The sequence below is a fragment of the Callospermophilus lateralis genome, chromosome 2 (genome assembly GCF_048772815.1).
Source record: "Callospermophilus lateralis isolate mCalLat2 chromosome 2, mCalLat2.hap1, whole genome shotgun sequence".
Lineage (NCBI taxonomy): Eukaryota > Metazoa > Chordata > Mammalia > Rodentia > Sciuridae > Callospermophilus > Callospermophilus lateralis.
Window position 1 is genome coordinate 148,919,032 of NC_135306.1, and position 26,977 is coordinate 148,946,008.

General features: G+C 53.5%; 1 protein-coding gene across 8 annotated transcripts in view; it reads right to left on the reverse strand.

Moving 5' to 3' along the window:
* The window catches only part of Slco2b1 (solute carrier organic anion transporter family member 2B1), a 48,476-nt gene extending 27,370 nt beyond the window's left edge, over window positions 1-21,106 (reverse strand). The window contains exons 1-6 of one of the 8 annotated variants that reach the window (XM_076846641.2): window positions 21,090-21,106; window positions 8,381-8,511; window positions 7,005-7,142; window positions 5,267-5,429; window positions 2,383-2,616; window positions 2,028-2,126 (exon numbers count right to left, since the gene is read on the reverse strand). In XM_076846641.2, the coding sequence (XP_076702756.2) occupies window positions 2,028-2,126; window positions 2,383-2,616; window positions 5,267-5,429; window positions 7,005-7,142; window positions 8,381-8,488 (742 nt within the window). In that variant the 5' untranslated portion in view covers window positions 8,489-8,511; window positions 21,090-21,106. The other 7 variants (XM_076846634.2, XM_076846639.2, XM_076846637.2 and 4 more) reach the window with 7 other exon arrangements.
* Between the last annotated feature and the right edge of the window lie 5,871 nt (window positions 21,107-26,977).

Sequence of the window (26,977 nt, forward strand, 5' to 3'; positions counted from 1 at the left end):
TGGAAATGGATTACTGGGTCTGGATTCCATTACTAACTTATGACCTTGGGCAAGTTATTTCACTTCTTTGAGCCCCAGTTTCTTCCTGTGGTGACATACAGGTATTAGTAGTTTTAGGGGGAGTGCTGGGGATATCTTTTTTGTTTCCTATCATAGGGTTTTTGGAGAATTATGGAAACTAATGCATGTAAAACTAAAAGAAAAATTTAATTAAATTTTAAAAAAATCTACCAAAAAATACATGTACTTAGAAAAGTAGATATTATATAAATATTTGCTCCTCCTCTTCTTTTTCCTTCTCTTCCTATTACCATTACTTTTTTGATTATTAATATATTAAATAATGGTTGGGACTCAGGCCTACATGAAATTCCGGGGCTGCTGGTCAAAACTACTTGGCTTCCCAGAAGTCCTACTTGGAATGAGCAAGAAGTGGGGTAGCGGGTGGAAGGTGACCGAGGAAATGTGTACCTTTAACAAGTTCGCTGGATGGTTTTGATTCCCCACCAGGCTTAATTACGATTGGATTATCCCTGATGTACCTGCTGGCTGCAGTGCACAAATCTGCCCTGGGACTTCTTAAACCCAGGCTGAGTTGGGGACCTCCCCCTTCAATATCCACAGCATCTGCAGATATTTATAAAACTGCAAATGCATGATAACAGCAACCACCAGTTGTGCAGCTGTTTCCCCAGGTGCTTTGCCTTCAGCGGCTCCTGGGCAGGGGCCAGGGCACCCAGTTGGCACCCAGCAGTCTGGGAGAGCTGTGGCTTTTGCATTCACAGGACTTGGTTTGTTCATTGCTTGTTATCTGCCTTGCCTTGGTGCCAGGCTGAGGCAAGTTCACACGCACAGCTCCTCGACTCCCCCGCTCACAGCATCAGTCTGTGCCTGAAGCAGGCAAAATCCTCCCACCTTATGAAATCCCTCATAAAGAAAGAGGGACTTGGGAAGTGGCATGTCAGTCCACAGAAATGTATCATCTGCCAGTGGAGCTGCCTCGTCTTCCAGGATGAATGCACACATGGTCAGAAAACACATCCTCTTCCTCCAGAGCAGAGGTGTATCTGGCAAACCTAGGTAACCCCTGACTCCCAGGGAGGAGAGGGGTTGCAACCAGAGCCCAGGTCTGGCTTTGGGGCTAGAAGAAAGGGAGGCAGGACATGACTGATCCTAGTGACTGCTGTACAGAGATCCCCAGACCAGTCCTTGCTGAGGCACCCATGGATAAGAGCTAGAGAAAATCCAGCCAGCCATGTGCATGTCACCTAGGACTTCTAGGACCTGCTGGAAAGTCTCCAGGGGAGATAGAGAACTTCTGAGCAGCAATAGGCAGAAGGCCAACCTGAAGCTCATAGCTGCTGGTGTGACAAGAAGGGACACGAGAAGCCACAGTAACATGCTCTAACAGGAATACCTTTCTATCCCCTCCCTGCCCCAGAGCTCCAGAGCTATGGCAACCCCAACACCCGTCCCCCTCGCCACCTCAGACCAAGCTAGAGCCCCAATCCTTGGTGCACTCTGACCTCTAGCTGTATCAGAGACTACTGTTTCCCAAATGGTGCCCCCAAATGTCCCCCTCAAAGTGACACATGAGTCACTGAGTCCTGCTCATTCTTCCGTCATCCTCTCTGTTCTGCCTGAAACTTGTACCCCACTAAATATGGGAGCTCCCCACAGGCCAAGAGAGCCAGTTCTCCTCCTTGTCCACAGCAATGGCGGGCCAGGGTGGCGGCCTGGATGTGGGTGGGCAGGTGACAAGGTGAGGGCTTGTGACAAGGAGCACAGCTCTCATTAGATAGCACTTTACAGTTTCTCTTCACTACCTCACTGGATTCTGGTTGCAGCCTTGGAAGATAGGACAGAGATGACCTCAAGGATGAGGAGGCAGAAGCTCAGAGAGGGTAACAGGTCAGTGGTGCGGCTGGGTTTGAACTTAGGTCCCCCGACTCAGCATCTATACAACCAGCAGTCAGTGAGCTAGCATCTGTGTACTCCTGGGGACAAATGTTCATCCTGAGACTCACCTTCTGGCATCCGGTCAATGTCCACATAAAGGCGAAGCATGAGGCTGCCCAGCCCATAGGCCATGCCTGGCCCCATCATGGTCACTGCAAAGAGGATCCCTGCGACACAAAGCCTAGGTTAGGATCTTCTGGCCCTGGCTTTCCTCAGCAGGTCGGGGCCTGTCTAGTCCTCAGTGGGCAAGAAGTGCCCACTTCCACTCTCAGAGCTGGGGACTCTCCAGGGCTTCTCTGGACCTTTACTGGCCCGATGGGGTGGAGGTCAGGGACTCAACGCCCAGCCCCCACCCCAGGCCTCTCTTTCTCCTACCTGATATTGGCCTGACCCTCAGAGCCCAAGGAGCTGGTGGGTCCTCACCAAGGTAGAGGGGCGAGTTGCTGTGGTGGGCAAAGTCATCGATGTAGGAGATGCCGAAGGGCTGAATGGGCACTCCACCCACGCCAAGCAGGGTCTGAGCTATGAACATGATCCCCACCACGCTGAGGTGCTGGGCCTCCGTGTAGCTGGAACAGCTGTCATTGGAGGGAGTGGGGGCCGGGGCTGAGGTCATGGGCAGGCACAGGGAAGCCTCAGAGTCCTGTGACATATCCTCTGAGAAAGAATAAAAATGGGATCACAGCTAAGACAAGAGCACTTACCAGACTTTTGGCAATCACTGTTGTAAGCTCTTTATACCAATCATTTGATCCCCTGGCAAACCTAGGGTACAGGTGTGCTCAGTACCCCATTTCACACACGAGGAAACTGAAGCTCAGACACCAATCAGCAAGGGTCAGAGGAAGGACAGGACCCCTGGTGCTCTGACTTCAGAGCCCCTGCCCTCAAACTGCCCTGGGTCAACTTTGTAAGCAGAGGCATCCGGAAGAGCCATGCAATGGTGGGGTGAAGAGGTCAAAAGAGGTAGAGTTTTTAAGTCCAGAAGAACAAACAAACAGGATTTTCCAAAAAGAGAGGGAAGGGCAGTGTTCCAGGGACAGGTCACAGTACAGGCAAAACCCTGAGCCGCGTAAGGACTCCGTGTCAGTAGAATGAGAAGTTCAGAACGGTGGATCATGAAGTGTGAGGGGCCAGACCAGGGCTTCTGACAGGGCCAGGCAGGGAAGGCAAGTGCCCTTGTCACTCACTCTGGGGAGGGAGCACTGTCAGCTCAGGACACAGACGCGGAGTGCAGGAAAGGACAAGTTCTTAATTTAGTACCAGATGCCTGTTCCCTGTAGCTCACCAATATTTGGTGAGCAAACTTGAAGAGATCTTCACACTATTATTATCTCAGATTTTTTTGGTATAAACATGGCCCTCTCTCTGCAGACTTCCTTTTGTGGGATCCAGGACTCCAAGGGCCACTCCCTCAAACTGGAAAGAGCCATGGATCCAGGCCTCTATCAGAGGCTGCCCCAGCCTTGCTGTGTGACGTGGATGAAATCCCTCTGCTCCTCACCTCTGAAATGGATCTCCTAGAACTGACTCTCTAGAGATGAAGGACTTAAAAGCAGAATAATTCGGGAGTTCAGAGCAGGGCTCTGGGCACAGTTGACTAGCTGTGGGCCGGGGAGCTTCTCTTCTCTGAACCTCAGAGTCCTCACTGGTGAAGAAATAATGACACCTGCCTCTCGGGGTTCTGACACAGATTGGAGAATGGTGCCCCCGCCCGGGAGTCTCCTGGACATTAGATAATAGTGATTATTCTAAAGATTGTATTTGCCTTTCCCACCCCTGAGTCTCCAGTGGCTCACAGATGGCCTGCCACATAATACTGAGCAACATAAAGGAAGGAGAGGAAGGGGAAGGATGAATGAAGTAGCCAGGAGTGTTCCAACAGGAAGGGGGCTCACAGATCATGAGTCTCGCCCACTTGTTCAGCCAACTGCGTGACCCTGCACAGAAAAGCTGTGTTAAAGTGAAAATTCTCAGCAAAGAAATGTATGGAAGTATTATTTTTCAGCCTTCCAAGAAGCCCTGTAGGTAACCGTCCCTCAGGCCTGGATAACCACCCACATGCTTCAGGTGCACTCTACTTCCCCACTTCTCCGGCCCTGCCCACGCCCCGCCCTCCTCCTGCAATGCCCACCTTTTCTCCAGGGCAGCCACCGCCCACCTCCTGCCAGCTCCCTGCAGCTGGGAATGTCTTTCCTCAACCCAGACTTCTAATGGCTCCCTCCCAATGTCTCCTAAGGTGCTGGGCTCTGGACCTTGTAGCAGAATCGTCCACGCTGACCCCAACCCGCACTGAACTGGGGCATGTCTGCTTCATCTTCTCATCCCTGGGCTTAGCAGCTCCAGAGGTGAGGGCTGCTAGGAAGGCGAGGGGGGACGGGTTCTCCAACAGCTCTCCTGCCCTGGGGAACTTCCTGATGCTTGGCAAGGGCACGGCTCCCTCCCTGGCCTCCCCGCACCCCTGTGTCTCTCTCCTCACATAACTGACACATATATTTGTCTGTCTCTTTCCCAGACTGGGAGCTCCCTGGGGGCAAGGACCGAGTCCCCCAGAGTAGGCAGCACGGAAGTTTTGTTATGGGCACTTTTGGTTGGCTGGGTGGCTGGGTGTGTGGGTAGGTGGGAGGATGGATGGGCGAGTAGATGAGCAGGAGGGTGGATAGGTGGATGAGCAGGCGGTGAGCCAGAGAGTGGGAAGGGATGGAGCAAATGCTCAGCTGCTTTGGTGGTTCTCGAAGAGACAGGTGTCTGTCTGTTAAGGAAGCCCACAACAAAATCCCACTGGGTTGAACAAGGTGCCACTATTCCTGACTTAAACTCTTTCATTTTTTAATTTGTTCTCTCACTCATTCCTTCTTTCTTTCACCACTGTCTTGTGGGGATAAAATGCACGAATACACAGAAAGTGCTTAGACTGGTGTCCAATGGAGAGGAACTGCTGCAGGATACTACTATTATTCTCAAGTATTTCTGAGCACCAACAACATGCCAGGCCCTAAAGTAGGCTGCATGGTAAATTGGCCCCTACCTCAAATAAGCTACAGGGGCATGAGCCGGCCCTGACCAAGAGAGGCCTGCAAGGGTTCATCCCTTTACCCTGGGGCTACCCCCTGCTTCCCTCCCCAGGCCTGCCAGAGACACCCACTTGGGCTGGGCCTGGGGAGACAGTGGGGGTAGATGGAGAGGACTGGGAAGTGTCCTGGGAAGTGGGGACCCATCTTGCCTAACGTGAGCCTGCAGATGGACCCTGGTGCACAGGACTGTCATGCTTCATGTTGGTCTCCTGCCCTGCCCCTCCGGCTCTTACCAGGGCTGCTGTGGTCGTAGCGGTACCGCTCCGAGATGAAGTGCGGGAGAGTCATCAGCAGGCCTGCCAGGGCCACCAGGACAGCCCCACAGCCAATCATACGGGGCCGGTGCACTCGGCTGCCGAAGTAGCTCACAAACACAATCAATACTGTGTTCCCCACCTGCAAAGGGATGAGGTGACCCATCAGAGTGCAGCAGAGACCCAGAGGCAAGGGCCTGCACCTCCATGTTCCTATCTGTGTAATGGACTGACTGGATGAATAAGCATTATTTTGATCTCTCTTATAAACATAGTTTCTGGGTCCTCCTAGGAAGGATCTCGCTGCCCCTTTAAGGAAGAGAAATGAGCACAAAGCTAGAAGATCAATTTCATTTAGGAACACGGAGGAGAATAGGCAGTGGAGAAAAATTTTTGATTTTGAGCTTCAGGACTTCATGAAAGAGAGACTCAACAGAGAAAGTCTGAAGCCAGAGAATTAAGGCTGGGAATTTCCAACCTTTAAATCACAATTCTAGGGTGCTATGCTAGAGGGGACTTGTGGCCAGGTGTGCGGGCTCACGCCTGTAATCCCAGTGACTCAGGAGGCTGAGGCAGGAGGATTATGAATTTGAATGAATTATGAATTATGAATTTGCATGGGCAACTTAACAAGACCCTGCCCTAAAATAAAAATTACAAGGGCTGGAGATGTATTTCAGTGGTAAAACAATCTGGGTTCAATCCTCAGTACTGCATAAACGAACAAACAAACAAATAAATATATTTTAGAAAGGATCTGTGAGACTGCAAGGGAAGGTGTACCTTTGCCCCCCCACTTCCTGGCCAGTGACTGTGGGCAAGCTCCAGGGTCTGGGGGCGGGGGAGTGGGGCCATATCAGCACAGGTTGTTGGTGGAACTGGCCCTGGGAAGGACGGTCATTGTCCATTTTATGGATGAACTGCCTTTCCCTTCTGAGATTTGGGGGTGGGGTGCTGAGGCACATTCTGGGACACTGCAGCTGGAAGGCTTTAGGTCCAGAGGAATATGACACAGTACCCAAGGGAGGGAATTTCACAGAAATCTGCAGGGGAGGGGCGGAAAGAGACTGATTCCTTCTCTGAGGGTGAAACATCTGTTGGGGTGGAGCACTGGGCACAGCTGGAATCTGATCTCCTAATCCACCAGAGCAGCTATCCCCTCCTCCTGTCTGACTGTGGGCTGCAGGCGGAGGCCTGTCTGCTGCTCCCAGGACAACTCTGAGGACAGACACTCCTCCAAGGCATCACCCTGCCACACTCCAAGGTCAGAGAGTGCCCTGGCTGTAATTAAAGCCTCTCTGGAGACAATAGAAGTGACTTTCTGGAATTCCTTCTTGGGACAGCCAACAGCTAGGTGTCTGAGAAAGTAAAGGAGGCCAAAGATGAGTGGATGGGTTGGGGACCCTGCCTAGCTCTAAAACATCTGGTACCCTCCAGCCAAGTGCTCCTAAGGGCAAGGCCACAGGGTCTTAGAGAACAGCTGCTAACAGGATGACAGTTGGGGGCAGGAGGGGCCTGCTCTGTCTGAACTATGGCTGGCCAGTTTCTGGGCCAGGACAAGGTGGGAGGGGAAAGCTAAGGAGGGTTTCAGGGAGGGCAGTGTTGGGGGGCTGCCCTGGGCCTGGGAAGGAAAGAGTAGTAATAGAAGAGGTTGGTGGAATCTAGGGATGTGAGCCTCCTTTGGGGTCCACCCCTGTGGCTGGGCCAGGGCCAATACCTCGTTGAAGGCAGCCAGCAGCCCCGAGGTCTGGCTGGAGAGGCCAAAGCGCTTCTCCACCGTGGAGATGGAGCTCTTGAGGTAGCCGGAGATCATGAGCTGTGCCAGCTGCAGCAGGCTGTGGCATAGGACGAAGAACTGCAGGAGGAATACAGAGGTGGCCACGGGTGGAGGGACCGGGAGACAGCAGAGGATACAGTCGGAGATGGGAGGTGGCGGGGAGGCAGAGGGATGGATGGAACAGAGGAGGATGAGGACGGGAGAGGATGAATGAAGGGGTAGGGATTGGGGAACCAGAGTCAGAGGAGGCCACACACAGGTAGACAGAAAGGGAGGGGGAGAGAAGAGAAAGGAGACAGAGACCGAAGTGGATGTGTCAGGGTGGGGTGGGAGTGGGGGGTACTTAGTTAGTTATTGGAATAGCCCAAGGCATCTCACATAGGCCTCAAAACTACACAAACTGTCCTGGGGTCTAAGGGCGACCAGAGATCCAAGTGACTCAGAGTCGAGTCTCCACAGGGCTGGGAATGGTGGGGGCCCTCTTGACCCTTAGAGATCCGCTCACACCGACCTGCTCCTTTCCAGGAAACGCTCCCAAATTGGCCCATCTCCTTTCCCACCCCACTGTTACTCAGTTCTCCCTAGAGCTACTGCACTGGGGACCACCCACACTGAATCCCCAAGCCACCCAATCCTACCCCACCCTAAACATCCCGGTCTGTCTGTGCTCCTCCTGCTAAAACACTGGCAGAATTCCCAAGAAAACTTGCTTCAAAGAATTAAAAAATAGAGTATTTATGTCAGAGCTTAATCTATTCACTTCAAGCCGCATGTGGTGGTGCACACCTATAATCCTGGCTACTCAGGAAGGCTGAGGCAGGAAGATAGCAAGTTCAAGGTCAGCCTGAGCAACTTAGTGAGTCTCTCTCAAAATAAAAAATAAAAGGGCCAGAGGAAATAGCTCAGTGGTAGAGCCCCCTGGGATTCCAAAAACGAAAAATCATGCACAAATACCACCTGGCACAGGGTCTGACACCCAGTAGGTGTCAGTGACAGTGATGCTGGATGATTAGTGCCACCCTCGTGGAGCCAGGCCTCCTTGGGCACTTTGTTTCTCTAGAGAAACAGGAGGCGAGTGTCCTGGTCCTCCACTGTCCACAGGACAACCCCTCTTTCATCGCTGGTAGGAAAGGACATGTTCTGGACACTGTCTATGAACCCCAACCCAAGCCAAAAAGTGTTTTCAGAAACTGTCCCCTTGATCCTCACAACCAAGGGCCCTCCAGGTGAGGAAACAGAGGAAGGCAGAAACCGGCCTCATTACACAGCCCAACCTGCAGGGCTGGAGGCCCGGCCCCGCCTGGCCCGAGAGGTACCTTGATGCTGTGAAACACACGAGGCCTCAAGTTCTGAGGCTCTGAGCTGGCTTTGCCTCCATATGTATCTTCTGTGTCCATGGTGGCCTTGCTGTCCTTGTCTGGCATCTGGGGCCTCTCACCTGCTGGCCCTGTGAGACAACAGCCAAAGGGTGAGATGAAATTCCAGAGAATGGCCCTGACCTCAGTTTCAGGGGGAAGGGACTTTGGAGGTTGGTGGGAATCTGAGAACCAGAGCACTCTCAGCCTCCCTGGCTCCTAGTGCTGGAAGGGACCTTCCTAAGAGGGGGCGTGTGCCATGTGTTGTGAGCCAGATCTCACTGAGGACCACCTCGTCTACACCCTCACTGTTCCCAGCATAGACCTCCCTTCTGAGGAGAGGCTGCAGAGCTCTGCACACAGCAGGCCCTTGAGCAGCGGCCCGGTCGCATCGCAGGATGAGCCACAGGGTCTCAGCCACCTTGGGCTTCCAGCTAAGGCAGTCTGTCTGTCTTCTTGCAGGCTGAATCTGGGCTCGGGTGGGTCTGGCTCAGTCCAGGACCAGGGGTCTGGGGTCAAGTGTGGGGTCAAGGCTTGGCTCAGAATCAGGGAATAAAGGCTTGGGTGTATTTTGGAACAGATACCAACCCCCCTCCATGGTCCCACCCTGCATGTGGTCAGAGCTAACCAGTCCACTCCTTGGATCATGCCATGAAACCTGGTCAGTGCTGAAAGGACTGTCAGAGCTCATCCCATTTAACCCCCTTCTGGACAAACAGAGACCAAGTGGGACGATGACTCAGAAGGCAGGGCCGTCTTGGCCCCTTGGGCTCCATTGCTCTTGTTGACTTTCCTCCCATGGTAACTATGGCAACCATGTCAGCATCCCACTCTCACAGTGAGAGCAGCCAGATGGCCCTCAGAGGCACTCCTAGGCTCTCCTGACTGACTCTTCATGGGGAGCCCGGAAGTCCAGTCTTGGGAGACAGCCTGGCCGTTTAGACGGAGACCACCTGCCTCTCCCGGCAGCCCAGGCCTCCCATCCTCCCCTCGGAGTCTCCACTTCCTGCAGGAGGCCCCTCCATTGTTTCCCGCCCCTCCCACAGCAGGCAGCAGCTTCCCCTCATTCAACAGGCTTCTGAAACCTGGAAGCTGACCTGAGGACACTCTGGCCCCAGGAACTGCCTCCCACCCGGTCTCCAGCCTTGGAAGAGTAACTTGGGGAGGGCTACCAAGGCCCAGAACCAGGTTTTGTGCCCCTCACACAAGGTACCTGGGAGCCCGATGACTCTTTTTAAACATTGAGATTTAATTCCCATGTCATAAAATCCACTCTTCAGAAGTTCACGATCCACTGGTTTTTACTATATTCACAAAGCTGCACAACCATCAATGCTAATTCCAGAACATTTTATTACCCCAGTAGGAAGCCCCATATCATTAGCAGCTGCTCCCCATTTCTCCCAACCTACAGACCCAGCAACCACTAATCCACTTTCCGTCCCTATGGGTTTGCCTGCTCTGATGTTTAATACAATGAAATTGTACAACATGTGGCCTTTTGTGACTGGCTTCTTAACATAGTGTCTTCAAGGTTGGTCTCTGTTATAACTTGTATCAGTGCTTCATTCCTTTTTATGACTGAATAGTACTCCGTTGTGGGCATAAATCAGTTTATTCATTAATCGGTTGATGAACACCTGGGTTGTTTCAGAGATTATAAGGATTCATGTACCAAGTTTCTGGTGACATACATGTTCAGTCCTCTTGGGTCTATAACTAGGAGTGCAATCACTGGGTTGTATGGTAGTTCTATGTTGAACTGTTTGAGGACCCACAGAACTGTTTTCCACAGTGGCTGCCCCATTTTACATTCCTGCCAGCAATCTATGATGGTGCCAATTTTTCTATACCTTGTTCACTGATAGCCATCTAGTAGGCATGGCATGGTGTCTTCTGTGTGGTTTGGCTACTGATGGTGAGCGTCTTTTCACGGGCCTCTTGGCCATTTGTGTAGCTCTGGAGGGCACTGTCTGTGCCAACCGCTTGAGGAATTTGAGGGAGGAGATGGAAGCGCATGTGTCTGGGAGGATCTCTGTTTTTGGACATAAACACTTGGAGGAAATAAGAAAAACCAACACCTGGCTGGGAGGAGCCTGGGGGTAGGCCCGGGAAGGGAAGTGTGGGGAGATTCTGCAGAGGGCACCTGAAGGACAAGAGGAGATAAGGCTGTTCAAAGCCAATGTCCCAGAGACTGAGAGGACCATTTCTGAGCCTTAGCTTCTGTCACCAGCAGAGACCTGTCATCCGCCACCATCTGGATCCTATGCCACAGGCTTCAGCCCATGAACCTCTCCAGGGGTCTGTGCCTCTCAAACTTTATTGTCTGTGCTTCTAATGAGGATACCCAAGCTCAGAGGAACCCCATTCTGCTGGTGGACCCTTGTCCAGGGGCTCAAGCTTAACATCCCTTGATGTCCCTTGAACAGGTTTGCTGAGGGGAGGAAGCACAGTCCTCTTCTCTGTCTTGCCTCACCTCGTAGGCAGCCCCGAGGCCAGGCCAATGCTGGGAGGGCCAAAGACATCGACCCGAAGCCCCTGCTTCGAAGGAAATTCAGGAATGGATGGGGGAGGGACAGGCCAGCTCAACACATGTGGCCCCTGGGGCACAGCGGAGGTCAGGTGACCACCCTGAAGCTTCCACCTCACCTCCTCTGCCAAAGCTCAAAGTCTTCCTGGGATTCCTCTATCCTCTGGCAATAGGGCTGTTACCGAGGACAGGATCCACAGCCTTAGCCTCTGGATGAGGGAAGGAGCACTGGCCAGGTCCTGGGCTCTAAGAGCAGCGATGGCCCCCAGCATTTACCAGCTGGAAATCTCATTTACTAGGCAGATGGCTGGCCAGGGCCTCCTGCGTGGCCTCCCCTGTGAGCAGGAGTCTGTATGTTTCCTTCCAGCTGAGTCCAGTGATACTGGACAATGTTTCAGAGACCAGCCTGAAGGCAGGGCCCCTTGGCTCTGCCTGATCTCTGATCAGAAGCTCAGGACCTTGCCTCTTTCTACTTCCTCCACAGGCAAAAAGCAAATTCCAGGGAAATGTGTACATAGGCTTTCTGTCCTCAGACTGTGTTGGAATCCCCGCTCCAGCACCCTGGGCTCTGTGTGAGCCTGACACACCTCTTGTCTTCCTCAGCCTGTTGCCTCACCGTAAGGAGAGGATGATTGTATCTACAAAGAGGGTTTAGGATGTGCTACCCCCAAATATGGCATGTTGGCATTTGAGAAAGCAGAAGCAGAAGGGCCCCACCAAACCCTGTCCTTCTCCCTTCCAGCAGACATAAGACCTAGGAAGATCACTGACCCTTCCCCTCTGAAGTATGTTATAAAACCCTCATTTGAAAGCTACCTTCCCTATATACAGAGAGAAGGCACATCCTTATCTTTGAAGATACAGAGAAGACTCAAACAAGTTTGCTAAATCCCCCTCAGTTCATTACTGTTATCTCATACAGTCTTTGTTCAATCATACTTCTCCACAATTATAGAGCTCTTCATCAAACTTTGCATAAAAAATATACAGGTTTCCCCATTTCTTTGGATCATCATTATTGAAGGCTCCCACATCGTGTACAATTTATATTAAATAAGCTGGGCATGACGGTGCATACCTATAATCCCAGCAACCCAGGAGGCTGAGGCATGAGGATTACAAGTTTGAGGCCAGCCTCAGCATCTGAGTGAGACCCTGTCTCAAAATAAGAAATTGAAATGCCCAAGGATGTAGCTCACTGGTAAAGTGCTCCTGGGTTCAATCCCCAGTAACAACAACAACAAAATAATATTAAATAAACGTGCTTTTCTCTTAATCTATCTCTTTTTTAATGTGAAAATGAGTTGCTTTTATTTACTGTTGGAAACAACTTTAGGAAAACGATTTGCATCCCTCCATAGAGGGACTTGCTTAAGTAGCTAAGAAAATAGCTGTTGTATGAGAAAACACGTAAACTAGCTTCACTGCCCCCAGCCTCGTTTCTTCTGATCGATCTTGGGTTAATCTATTTTTGTTGTCAATGTCTCAGCCATGGATCTAGTGGTGGAGGAGGACAAGAAATCATTCCTTCTGTGCACCGAGGGGATGATGAAGGTAGGGCACCTGGCTCCCTGCCTGGCACACGGTGAGCCTTGTTTCCCTCCCCTTTCCTGACAAATCTTCAAGCACCCCTAAGGCAACATGGTCCAACGGGAGACGTCCCCTTCCACGTACCCAGTGATGCTCACGGTGTCCTCCTCCAAGGGAGCTCTTCTATCCGAACATCGCCATCGTCCATCTCTGGACTGGCTCTCTCTCTTGCCCAAGCCCCAGTCACTGACAGGTCTGAGGACCTGGACCCCTCCTCTCCGTCCTCCCTCTGCAGCCCCACCATGTGGCCTTAGGTCACCAGCCCCTTGGATTCCTCAATGCAGTGACTCTGAGCCCTCCTCCCGGGCACACAGCAGTCACTGAGAGCCTAAAGGGTCTACCTGGCGGTTGACCTGGGCACCTGCGTCCCCTGAAACCACTCCTTCCTCTCCATACTGCCGTGATGGTGTCATCCCGTGTTTCTCTTCCCAGCCTTCCTGGCCCAAGCAGACAGATGGACTGTTCACTACGGGGACTTCATGAAAGTCCCCGACCAACTCATCAAGAGAACCCATCCGTAAACTGCTGGCCTTTGAGTCCCTTCCCCAAATCTTTACCTTGCCGTAGTTTCCAACACTGATCCCGTCCTGATCAACCCCACCTTCTATCCTGCACCGAAAGGCTTCAGAACACAATTTGTCTTTCTTCATAAACACCCACCTTCCTCACCCCCGTGGTGGAGCCCGTAGTGCTGTCAGCAATACGCTTTGCCGCGTGGACAGGTTGTGCTGGTCACGCCTGGAGAGCCAGCAACCACAGGATGAATGTTGGTGTTCACTAAATGTTGCTCCTTTCCCTATCAGGCGGCCAGTCCTTCTGTCAGCTGTCTGTCCTTCTGCCACAACGCTCCCCCTCCCCCAGCTTCCAGACTTGCTTTGTGGCAGCAACAAGCACTGCTACATGGAGAACTGGAGAAGCAGGCCAGAGTTCAACTGCAGAGGCTGGGGGAGGGGGAGGGCATCATGGAAGCCCGAGCTGGGACAGCACTCTTCAGCTGCCCTTCCCTACACAGTGCGGTCTCTGAACCGTAGACCAGGTGGCGGAGTTTGTCCAGGCATCTTGAGCTCAGCAGAAGCAGGGACTGCTGTAGGCCCAGCATCACCATGTCCGAGGAGGGCTGGGCACACGGGCCCATCCTCCTGCCAGTCTACTGAGGGTGCTGCCAGGACTCCATGATGCAGTTGAGCAAACAGGTTCAGGGAGGAAGCGGCTTGTCCAGGGTCCCAGGGCAGGTGTAAATGGCAAAGCCTGGACCGGAAGGCAGATGTGTCTGACTCCTGGGCCCCCAATGGCAGGATGGTGGCTGCATGTGTGGCCTTAGAACAGATCTAAAGGTAATCCCTAGGTGGTCATTCCTTACTCTGGTCCAGCTGCCCTCTGTGAACTGTCAAAGGCGATTGCATGGGGATGGCCTGTCATCCCCCAGTCCATCTTTTAGCTTCTCAGTCAACTCACTGAGTGTCAGTGCTCTTCCCACAGCGTGAGGGAACACTGTCAGGAAAGCGCTGAGACAGACAATGGCAAGAGAGACACGTGGCCTCCAGTCCAGAGGCCCACACTATGATGGCAGTCCCGGATTCACAGCTCAGCCCTGGATTGGAAACTCAGGAGAAATATGGCAACAGGTTCCTCGAAATGCCAAGAAAGCACCCGAGGGTCCACACGTCCTGAGGACAACTCCGGGTCAGCCTCTGGAGGGCAGACTTAGGCCACTGTCCAGAATGTTCCAGCCTGTCTCCTCTCACAGACAGCGAGACTTAGGACCACTCAGCAGCGGTGTGCCCTGGGCTAGCTATAGACCTCTCGATCCTGTAAGACGGGAATAATGAGGCTCACCTCTCATGCTGCGTGAGGGCCGCCCTAGGTCAACTCCAAGGTGCCTCACACAAGTACCAGCCTGGTCAGTTTTTGCCCCAAACTCACCCAGAGCGTTTGTTTGCAGGCCTGACCACCAGAACTCAGAATAGCTTATTTTCCTTCCTGTGGGGAGACTCACCCCTGCTCTGCTCTCTCACCTCCTCCTGGTCCTGGACACAGCACAGCCCCCTCTGGAATGCCTCCTTCTGAAGGCTGGCTCCTTGTCCCTTCCCCGCCATCTGTGTCCCCACCCTGACTCCACCCCGGTCCCTTCCCAGTCCTCACCAACTGCATTCCAGGACTTCTTTGTTTTTTCCTAATTTTCCTGTACACAGAGAAAGGCCTCTCCCCACACTGCCCCTCCCACGCCGGCTCAGGAACCCTCGGAGGCAGAAAACAACACCAGGACAGTCCAGCCGGGCCGTGCAGCAGTGCACGGGGATCATTTCTGCCGTTGTCCTGACTGAAGACACATTTGGCCTTCGGTCTGCTGGTGGGGGCTGGAACTTGCACAATGCTGGCTCACTGAGCCATTTTTAGTTGCCAGCATTTAAAAATCAGGAAATTTCACACAAAACTCCAGATTAGGGGTATTTTTCTTGAAAGGTCAGCAGTTCTGGCAACACAGTCCACACTCCCATGTGATGACCCTCAGCTGGTCCACGGTAACAATTCACCCTGCGGGAGCCTGGCTGGGGGCGATCGCCACTGGCTTCCCCTGCTCTCCTCACCTCTGGGCTTCCCTGTCCGATGTCCCAGTGTCACTGGGGACGCTCCTGGACAGGAATCTGGGACCAGGCTAACCACTTTGAAGGGGGAGGAAACGGGCCAAAGAGGCCCATAACCTGCCCAGGGTCACCACATTAGGGACAGAGCTGGCACTTAGCTGGTCCTCAAAGTGAAGTGAAAATTCCTTCTACACACACTGACAGGCCCTGGAGCCCCAGGGAAGAAAGTCCAGTCCCTAGCCTTGGGGAGCTCCTGGTGTGTGAGCTGAGGGATGGGGGACATCCAAAGGCACCAGTGCTCAGTGCCGTGACTCTAGGTACGCGAAGGCTATTATGGAAACAGCAGAGAGCCCTGGCCTGGACAGGAAGGGTTTGTAAGGCTTCCTGGAGGAAAAAACATCAGAGAAAAGGGCAGAAGTGTGAAAGGGTAAAGATTGCTCAGGGGACAAAGAGTGGCAAGGTGGAACACTGAGGTAGAGCGGGGGCCGGAGCTGAGGAGGAGAGGGACCGGGCAGTGATGTGAGGCTGGAGAGAGGCACAGCTTTCTGTCTGGGCCCACCGTCCAAGCCAGGTTTATAGGATGGTGGTGTGCTTGGCTTTGGACGTGGTGTGTTTGGGTGGCAGAGACACCAGAGGGAGATGCCCAGGAGATTGTGACTCCAGGAGAGAGGACGTGGGCTGGAGACAGAGCTCTGGGGGTCTGGGAGGCATGGGTGGATAAAGGTAACAGAAGCCACAGTGGCCAAACTTGCCCAGTGAGAGAGAGAAACCCTTGCCATGGCTCCAGTGATGGAGAATGGAATGGAAGGAGGTGTCCACCCTGCACTCATGTTCCAGGTGCAGAGGAGGGGGACACTGTCACTGAAAAGCCACCAGCCTCTAGCACTAACGTGCCCACAACCTGCACTCAGAAGCATGAGTATTCCCAGCAGCAAATGGCAGGCAATCCACCCCTCAGGATGGTGGCAGACACCTCTCTCCAGAGTTGTAGAGTGGCAACGCCAGTTTTCTTGTGGCTAACCCTTGCCTTGAGCCCTACCTCCTAAGTTGCCCGGGATCCCTCATCTGCCATCCTCTGCCTAGTTCTGAGGCCCAGGTCAGCTGCCTCCTCCCTCCATAGCACACTTCTCCCAGGCCACTTACCACGGCTGCAGTTGGTCCTTCTCTTGCTATTTATGTCTTTCTCTTATCTGCTTGATTCGGTGGTAAGCTCCCCCAGGGCTGGGACTGTCCTCTCCACCTGTCCTGATGGATTATGTTAGATCTCTGTTGAAACTCTCTGGGTCAGCAGACTTTGGATCCAAATATTTATTCTGCCATATTGTAGCTTTTTGACCCTGGGCAGCTTATTTAATCTTATCTAAGTCCCATTTTCTTCTCTTGAGAGCATGCATGTCTCATTGAGGATTGGTTAGGACGGAGGGAAAATGTCCCAGGCCTGGCACACAGCTGTCCTCAGACCCTCAACGATGGCTGGCTCCCTTGTCTCTTCTCTGCCCACCTGCAATGTGGCGTCCAGACTCCCTGGTCTCAAGATCAAGGCTACTGGGAACCTCACATGTCTCATCTCCCTGCCCTGAGAGAACATTATCTTCTTGTCCCAATAGATCCTCACCATTCCCCAAATCCATCATGTTCCTCCCCACTTCTAAGCCTCTGCACATGCCGTACCCTTAGCCTGGAATGTCCTTCCTCTCCAGCAAACCACTTATCTTTCAAGGCCTGGCCCAGCTGAAGAGCCCATTGTTGAGTTGAGCTAAACATGAGGGAGACGAGAAGGCCAGAGCCTGGGCTAGAGGCAGGGGCTGCCCAAGTGCTCACAGGGTGGGCATAGGCAGCGGGGTCTCTGGGTTCCAGTTTCCGGTTTGACCCGGCCTGGCACTGTAGAGGGGAAATAGTCAAAGCAGGAAGGGGGCTCCCTGAGCAGACGCTGGGCTTGGCTGTCGTTCTGGGGGAATTCCTTCTGGCAGGACCCTTGGGTGGTCATTTGGGAGGACAGCGACATGCTTGAGGTCCAGTTGTTGCTTCTTTAGGGAGATCTGTCTGGCCAGACACTTTCTGGTGGTTTCCGAGCTGGGTCACAGACCCTGTGTTGGGACTTTCTGTTCCCAGTTCTGTCTCCAGCTACCCCATCTAGACCCATGATGACCTTAAAAATAGGGAGCAGGGCCTGTGGGGGAGGGTGAGCCCTGACCCCTCAGAGAACCCAGGCCAATTTCCTTAGGCCTCAAACAAAGAGATAAGGCTCTTATGGTGGAATACCTATAAGCCCGGGGTGTCCTAAGGCTTCCTGAGGGGTGGATTCTGAGTTCAGTTCCTTGACTGTGTAAGTTACACTGAGGCAGGAGAGAGAGAGAGAGAGAGAGAGAGAGAGAGAGAGAGAGAGAGAGGGAGAGGGAGAATGACATGAGGCTCAGAGACAGGCAGCTAATGACCCAAGGCCATTCTGCCTCTCCCTCCCTGTGATCCAGGCTCCTGTGTCTGTGTCTCCTTTAAGGGCCATATTTCTCAACCTCACTTCATGTCAGGAGGTTCCATCCTGGGTAAGGCACAAGGTCATCCAGATACCTATTTGAACACTGCTGACTCTAAGATCTGAAGATCTTGGCCCCTCAGGCCTGTGTCCACCAGGCACAAGCTGGACACATGGGAGATTAAGATCTAGACTCATCAAGAAAGAAGGCAAGGAGAGGGCCAGAGAGGGCCCTGGCTCTAGTGCGAGGCTCCAGTGTGAGCTCTGGTTCTGCCACTGACTAGCTGCCTGACCTGGAGCAGGTAAATGGGCTCCTCCTGGCCTTGGCTTCTCCATTTGTAAGATGGACATGAGAGTGCTCTGTACTCATAAAAGTGCTGTCCACAATAGTGGGCTTATGAGTGTCCCCAAGACACAAATTCCCTGTGCCACTGAAGCATGGCCACTGCCTTCCTCGCATACCTTCTATAGTTCCCGATTGCGATAGAATGACAAAGTCCATATACCTAACTTGGTATTTGATGGGGCCCTATCAGCTTCAGCTTAATGTTTTGAAATATCGCCAGGGACCTCCCCTACTCCAACTGCACCCCACAAACAGGTCTATCAATGCCTCTGACCCCTGGAACATGCATCCTGTCAAGCCCCCATTGACGCCCACTCTCCTGGAGTTCTCCCCAACCCCCAGCCCACGTCATGGATTGGGCCTTCCTCTGGGCTGGCCAACTTCCTCCCTGTTTCAAACCTTGGTTTTGTTATCCATGGGATGTGTGTCTGACTCTCTGGTCCCCTGGAAGCCCCTGGGGGGACAGATCCCTGTCTGATTTCATCCTGGGTCTCCTTCATCATCAAGGAGCCTGGCTCAGTGCAGGCTTCAGGTCTTCAGAGAAGCCTGGAGGGAGGGACGGGTCATGGAGAGGTGGAGGACAGTTTATGAACTGCACTTTCCCACCACCCTATCTCTGCCCAGCCCTAAGCTGGGCTCAGAATGGATGAAGCAGGACCCAGCTCCCAGGGAGCTCCTGCTGTGCTGAGGTGGGCATTGCTCTCCATCATCTCAGGCAGTAGCACTTAGGTGCTGGGCTGCAGCGTGTGAGGGGCAGCAGCTGAGGCCCAGGCCAGCACCCCGGAGATAGCCAAGTCCCCAACACTGATGGGAAGACCTAGCCCTGCAACTGTGGAGAGGCTTTTGCCACTGCTCCCTCCAGAGACCAAGTTTATCAGCAAAAAAAGGAACCAAGTGACCATTTGGCCACCACCTTCCACTCCCCGTCCATGCACCCATGGAAAAACCAAGTCACAGAAAGAGACTGGGCACTGAATGCCTGTTACCCTTTGATGAGTCTAGGCCAGCTACATCTGGCTCTCAGCTGCCTAAGATCCAACAGGCAAGGCTCGGTGCAGCCTGGGAGTGAATAACTCCCCTCAGTCCTGTTAATTCTCCAATCATTAACTAGATGTGGTGGCACACACCTGTAATCCCTGCAACTCAGGAGGCTGAGGCAGGAGGATCGTGAGTCCAAGGCCAGCCTCAGCAACTTAGCGAGGCCCTAAGCTACTTGGTGAGACTGTCTCAAAATGAAAAATAAAAGAGACTGGGGATGCAGCTATGTGGTAATGTGCTCCTGGGTTCAATCCTCAATATCAAAAAAGAAACAAAATAAACAACAACAAAAACCCACATATAATGCAGAGCTGGGATTTGAACATAGTGCTGCTGGTTCTTTCCCTCGTTCCACTCTCTGCCCTGGGACAGCTCACATTTCAACCCAGATGGGCTGCAGAGAGTACCAGCAGCAATGCTGGGAGCCAGGAAGGAAGAACCTCACAGAGAGGGTCATGGAGCATATGGATGTTGACCGGCGAATGCTACCTCCCCTGAGAGAGTCAACCTGGGGGGCTTCCTGGAGGAGTTGGTGCTTGGAAGAATGGGAAACAAGGCAAATTTCACCAGAATGGGATGTGACCAGGGCCCTTCCGAGCAAGGGTGCAGAGGTGGGAAAGGGGGTTCTCTGGCTCACACGGTGGGAACAGCACAGGGAGATTATGTTCTTCAGCCCCTCCCTGCACAGACAGGGAAGCTCGGCATGTTGCCTAAGGGCACAAGGCCAGCTGGTGGTGGGAACACATCTGACCCTCCCTCCGTCTGTCTGACCAGGGCGGGGGACAGCAGGCCCTTCTCTGTCTGGTCAGCTGGGCCCAGGATCCTTTCCAGGCTCCAGGCCCTGTATTCTCCCTCATCTTTCAGAGGGCCCGGTGACCCTGGCCACAGCTCAGGTGGGGCTCAGAAAATATAGCTAGAGGTGGCTCTGGAAGCCGAGTGGGCAGATGTGGGATCAGCCTCCCGGTACATGTGTGGCAGGTCAGGGGGCACCTAGAGAATATTCCAGAGCTGGGCCTTTCAGAGGCCAGAAAAATAGTCACGGGGTAGGGCTGGAGGCTGGGAGTAGGTGCAGGACAATCAGTGTCTGGTAGTTCCCACCTTCTGGATCCCCAACCCTCCCATCCATACGGAGCCAAATCTGACAGCAAAGTTGGTGAGTCAGTGGCCCAGCCACCCTCACAAGCCACCCCCTCCACGTGACCGCATTCTCTTTTCTCCGTGAGGAAGCATCCACCCTACTCTTCCTGCCATGCCATGGTCCCCACGCTGTGGCTGCGTCCACCTGGAGTCCCTGGGCCGCCCCTTGGCTGGGTCTGTCTCCTGGGCTTCCCCTGCAGCCCTCACTGTGGAGCTCCTGGGAACAAGTCCACCCTTGCCTGAGTGGGTGTGAGCCTAACACACCAGGGCAAAGGCAGCTGGGAAGGAGGCCAGAGGTGAGTTCTGCAGGGAGACCAGCTGGGGATCTAAAGGCTAGAGGCTAAAGACCCTTTGTTTCTTTTCGGTCCTTCCTTGCTGCTTGAGGTAGGCTGGGTCAGACGCTCAGCTCCAGAAACATCTCCCTTGCCCCTAGTATACCTTGTCCTGCTCCAGGTTGGGCTTCTGGAGGCTTCTAGACCCTACCCTTCCAGCCTCCTCCCCGCCCTCCGGGTCTCTGTCTGGTCAAGCGGTCTGTTTGGGTTTCCTCCAGCTGGTGTCCCTTCCAGCTCCCTGGGCCATCGCTTCATTCATTCGGAGCACCCTGCACCTTCACAGGGCTCCAGCGCCACCTCACTCTGTGCAGAGACCTGTGCGCCCCTCCTCCCCAGCATGCCCAGCCCCCGCTTCCCACGCCTTCTTCACCTCGCCTGGACTTACCTATCCTAGGTCCCATGACTGCTGGGGTGCAGTGAGTTCCAGACTCTAATTCAACCTCAGGACTTGGAGTTTAGCAGGAGGAAGGAATCGAACCTGCCCTGGGGATCCCGAGGACAGCAACTGGTGAGCCACAGCAGGGACAAGTCGATGTTAGGGACCGCATGCACTGGGCAATGCTTCTTGGGCCACACTGGACAGACAGCAGCCACCTCTCCAGGCAGGCTTGGGGGGTCCCTGCTCAAACTCAAACTCACCCCTCTCCAAGTGCCTGTGTTTCCTGGTCCTTTGCTCCTTCTCTGTTTGTCCTGACCCCCACCCCCGCCCTATTTCTCCCTCCTATGGTTTTCCTCCAATCTCTGGCTGGGACAGCGGGAGGGGCGGGGTGGGGGGGAGGCAGAGTGGAGGAGGAGGCTGGGTTTGTTTGGGTCCAGCCCCTGCGGGGTGGTGGGGGGGAGGCTGTAGTCCCGCCTCCCCCTGGTTTGGTCTGCCCTCCTCCCCAGCCTCCAGCAACTGCCTTTCCCTTGGATACCTCCCCTGCTCTGCTAGGTGGAGAGGTGGGAGTGCGGGTGTATTGATGGGCCTCCCTCAGCCCAGCACCTTGCACCATCAATTCCTCCATCTCCTCACTTCGCTCCCATTCTCCTCTGAGCCCCGTCTCCTACTAAGCCCTGTCCCCCTTGCAGAACTGTTATGAGCCCACATAACTGTGTCCTCCCCCCACTGAAATGCCATCCTTTCTGGGCTCTTGTCCCCTCTCATACAATAACCCCCAGGTCTCCAGCCTAGGTGGCTCCTGGAAAGCACAGTGGCAGCCCATCTGTAGGTCAGTCACAGCCACCTAGATGCAGGGGGGTGGGAGCAGAAGGGCCACTGTGAGATTCCCAGAGATTTCTGGACTGAGCACAAAGGATGGAGACCAGATGGGCAGGTCTGGTCTCAGCCAAGTGGCCTCAGACAGGTACCTGCACCTCCCTGAGTATCAGCTCCCTCATCTCTAAAGAAGGCAAAATAACCATCGCTTGTAGGACGTTGGGAAAGTTCAGGGAGCTATACAGAGGCCAAGTCTGGGCCCCTAAGCGCAGAGGGAGCAGCAGGGAGTGGCAGAGGCAGGACTCAGGAAAAGGGAGACTGAAAACAAATCTATCTGCTTTTCCAGTTTGTTCTGCCCTTCTACACCAGGCTCCCCTGGCTGGCCGTGGCCCCCCAGGGCAGGTATGCCCCCCTTTTACAGAAGGGATGCTGGTCTCAGAAATTTGCCAGAGATAAGCCAGCTACTGGCTGTGGGCCATGTTTTGGATCTCTGACATTAGAACCAGGCTTCTTCCTCTTCCCAGTTGTCTTCTCGGAGGAAGACCCTTGAGTTCCCCCAAATCCAAGATCCCACTCTAGAAATAGGGTCTTTGCATTGGCGGGGATACAGGTTCAGAGCCCAGCACTCAGGGCAATGATAGAGAAGCATCCTGAGCCCCACTGGGTCCCAGTGGCTGCATGAGTGCGTTCGTAGGAAATAGGGAATATAATGCTTGAAATAATCACAGATCTGCCTGCACTTAGCAGGCATTCAGAGAATGCCTAATGTTTGTTTAAATGAACGTGTCTTTGAGAAACCAGACACGTGAATGCATGCCCATTGAGAGAGGTTAATAGTTAGCAGACACGGAGCCTGCTTGAGAAAACTAAATGAGTTCTTTCCATAGTTCTTTCTAAATCCTTCAGTCTAAAGTCTGCACTGTGGGTCTTCATAGAGATTAGTGGAGGTGGAACTTTCCAGATTTCAAATTGCAGGTGCACATTTGAGAGGGGGAGGTCCTTTTAGACTTCTGGAAGCATCACTGCCCCATCTTGGCCCTAGAAACTAAAAAAAAAAAAAAAAAAAAAATGTATACATGGAATAGTCTGGGACCAGAATATTCCTGAACTCAGAGCTGTGGAACTGGAACAAGGATCCTGGCATTTAGGTTAACCCATCCTGGGTTAGTCCCACAGAGAGGTCCCACTGTGGATGGCCCTGGCTTAAAGTCTGACCACACTGGTTGGCACCTTTGCTTGGCCACTTGCCAACATATGGCATTTGCTGCACCCTGTGCTTGTTATGGGGCCCCATGATGTGTGTGGATCCCAACGCCATCTGTGGATTCCCACAGTTAGCAAAACCTGATGCCTTTTTGAGAGTCCGGTGCTGCTGGCAGAGCCTGGCATGGCTTGTAAAACTCTGCAGCTCCCAGGGCTCTGTGATGCTGGCGCAGCCCTGTGTCTCACGCTAAGCCTGTTGTTGTTGTCAAATCCTGGACCGTTGGCAAATCCCAAGCCCTTCCCCTCTTAGTCAACCCATTTAGAGACGTGAGTTTTGTAAACCAGGCAAAATAGGAGATTCTTCATCTTAGAGAACCACCTGCTTTGGGGTACGAGGGAAGGATTCTGGGTCCTGATTAGAGAGCTCAATTCTGTTGCCAGCTCTGCCACAACCCTGCCGTGGGACTTTGGACAAACCTCTCCCTGCGTCTCAGTCTTCCCATCTGTTAAATGGACACCATGACGTCACATTACCTACCTCCAGGATGGTCCTGAGGGTCACTGTGAGATTGCCCAGAAGATGAGGGGTAGGGGGAAAAGAGGAAGAATAACCAGAGGCTTCTTCCTGAGAAAGGCTCCAAAATGCCGCGTCGGCACCTTTGACCCCACTTCCCTCTAGCCTGCTAGCCACGGAGCGGATATCTATAAATGAGCCCTGGGCTGGGTGGACAATTGAGGGCCTCGGTCAGGGACGTGACCTTCCCCTGCTTCAGATGCCACCTTGGGTTCAGACCCCCAACTGTAGACACCCCTGCCTGGCTCATTGGCTTTGCCCAAGGAAGGCAATGTCAGACTTGGTTCACCCACAAGGACACTGCCACTTGGAGGTGACTTGCCCAGGGCTCTGCATTGAGTCTGCACACAGCAGGGGCTGGGGTGCCAGCCAAGGATTGCAAAAGGCTGGACGTGCGGTTCCCAGAGGTCAGAGCAGGAAGTATGTGGCGCTCATTTAATTCGACTGGTCCCTTTTCCAGATTTGCCCTCTGAGGCCTGGACAGTGCGGTGACCATGGGGTGGTTGCCGTCTCCCTCTCCCTGGGTTTCGGTTTCCTTGGTTGATGGATGAGGAGTCAGCCCCAGCCCCACCTGCCGAGCCTGCAGGGCTTCCCCGCTTCACTGGCCCAGCTCCTTCATCCCCACGTGGCTCGTTTCCCAACCAGGTGAGAAGCGCGGGCAGCAGGCCCGGTGGGGGTCCAGGAGGGGTCCAGGTTGAACAGCGCCACCCACCTTGGCCAGCCTGGCCAGCCTTTATAGCAGCTTAACCCTGCCCAGGACCCCACACCTTCGGGAAGCTGTCCTCCCACTCCTGGGCTCTTTCATGCCAGCAGTGACCTTCTCCTGGGCCCCAAGGCCTGCAGACAATGCTCCACACTCTACAGCCTTCCCTGGCGGTGGTTGCCCTGTGTCCCAGAAAAACATGAGCTTAGGCACCAGACAGCTCCATCCTGATCCAATAAGAAGCTCTCTGAGGCTCAGCATCCTCTGTCAAATAGGAAGACAAGAAACCTCCTGATAGGACTGCACCTGCCATCATCTTGCCCTGTCTTCTCCCTGTGTACTTGGTAAGTGCACAGCTTATCTCTCCAGGGAGACTAACCTCTAGAGTTTGAGGGCTTGCTGGGCTACTTGGGGCCAGTCCCTCTCCCTCTCTGGTCCTCCATGCCCTTGTCTGTGAAATGTCTCCCCAGAGCTGTCAAGGCTCAGATGAACTGATGGATGGATCAGTCAATGCTTGCTAAATTCTGACACCTGAGCAGATGCAAGCCATTGTCAATATGGCAATGAGAGTGAGGGTGATGACTCTTGTAATTCTGGAAGCAGAGAGTGAGGGGGAAGTACATCATAGCAGGTGTTTGTCAGGTCAGTTCCACCTGAGTGACAACCCATGGGAATAAAAATCACTGGGAAGGGCTTCCTGAGGTGGGAGGGAGCTCAAGGGCAAAATGGAGGCTGTGGTCTCTGATAACAGCCATAGCTCTGCAGATGCTGCCAAGCTGTGCCTCTCACAGGGCTCCAACTGGGCCTGGGCTGAGCTGGGCCCCCAGCCCTGGCTTCAGCCCCCCCCCCATATCCTGGCATTACTCAAGTCCTGTCCTCTGCCTGGTCCTCAGTTTCCTGAGGGGAGGGGATTGGAAATGGATCTTTTCTGACCCTCTTTTGGAAGGACCACATGAGCTAATGCATGTACCATTGTTATTATAAAGTGTCAAGCATGGGGTTACAGTTATTAATAATTGTGTCCTTGGAGAAAGTACATTGATGGAGGGTGGTACGACAGGCTGGGAGGGAAGATACAGCTGGGGTAGGGATTGGATGGGAGCAAGCATCAGTCCAGGCTGTGGACAGTTGGGAGCAAGAACCAGGCTCTCAGAAGACTTTGCAACACTGCCCCCTGGAGGCGGAGTGGAGTTTTGTGCCTTGACTTTTCCTCTAAGACTCCAGTCAGGGAGGAGGGGACCTCTGGGAGCACCTCTGTCTATGGGGGCTTCCAGAAGGAGCCTAGTGAGAGCAGCCATCGCCTGTTCCTCCCTCTCCCTGCACGCCTGCCTGTCCCTTTCCATTCCACTGCCTCTGTCCTGGTCTCTGCCCCCAGCATCTCTTGCCTGGGCTCAGGTCCTCCCCACCTCCAGTCTTACTTTCTACTCCAACTTCCTGTTGGCTGGAGGGAGCTTCTAACCTGCAGATCTCACCAGAGCCCTCCTGCCTGAAACCCTGCCACAGATGGGCGTGGTGACACTGCCTGAAATCCCAGGGACTCAAGAGGCTGAGGCAGGAGGATCACAAGTTCAAGGCCAGCCTCAGCAATCTAGCAAAATCCTCAGCAACTTAGCAAGACACTGTCTCAAGTTTAAAATAATAATAACAATAATAATAATAATAATAATAGAATAAAGGGCTGGGGATGTAGCGCAACAATAGAGTGATAGATACTGTGTTCAATCCCCAGTACCATAAATAAATAAATATATATATTTAAAAAATCCTGCCATAGTTCCCTCTCTCCCACATAATCCATCTTTCTCAGCCTGACATTGAGTGGCACCTGTCCTCCTGTCCAGCCACATCCAGGTCACTATCTTCTCTATCTGTCGGGTCACTATCTCCACTTGCAAGGGAGACAATAGGAGGGTGTTATGAACGGGATGCTTGGGCAGGACTGCTTGGTGTGACCTCCAGCTCCGCCACTTGGTGTTACTCCTCAGTTTGTAGTATTTATTTTAGTGTCGTAAGGTACAAACAACAGAAAATTACCATTGCACCCATTTTTAAGTATACTATTCAGTGATACTAAGTACATTCACAGTGTTGTGGGACCCTCACTTTCGTCCATCTCCAGAACTTGGTCATCTTCCCAAACTGAGATTCCAGACCCATGTGCTACTTGACTCTTTCTGCCTCATTTTTCTCATCTGACGGATGGGGCTGGCTCTCAGACTGGTGCCGCTCCATGCCTGGTAGGTGGCATAGGTATTTGTCCCTGACGGTGTGGCTGCTCTGTGAAGCCAGCGGGAGATCTTTAAAAACTCACGGCCCCCGCCACTGCCTGGGATTCATTTATGAGGCTTGGGCAGCTTGTGATGGACAGCAGCTGGGAAGCACGCCATCTGCTTCCTCTAGGAAGATGAGTCACTTCCTCCCCTGATGAGCCACAGCCTGGGGAGGGGAAGGCAGGAAGCAGGCAGAGCTCCGCAGCTGCTTCTGGCCAGCCTGGTCCCCGCCAGGGTCCCGTGCACGCTGCATGGCCAGAGAGGCCAGGGGCATTGTGCCTGGCATCAGGGTGGAGCGGACCAGGGTAGGGCACCCTAACTTGCCTCTGCTCCCCCTCAGGAGGCCCGGAGCAGTGCCTTGTTTCCATCAGGGCTGTTTTTTCAGGGCATTGTCAGTTTGTGCTTGGCTTGAGTCCCTCCCATCACACCCGGACACACGCCCTCCCCCCAGCTTGCTCTCCAGATCTTACTCCCACTGTGCTGGGGTCCTACCTCAGGTTCTCCCACCCGTGAGCCACACCCCCCCCCCCCCAGTTAAATGCATGCCCTGTGTGTGTGTGTGTGTGTGTGTGTGTGTGCATG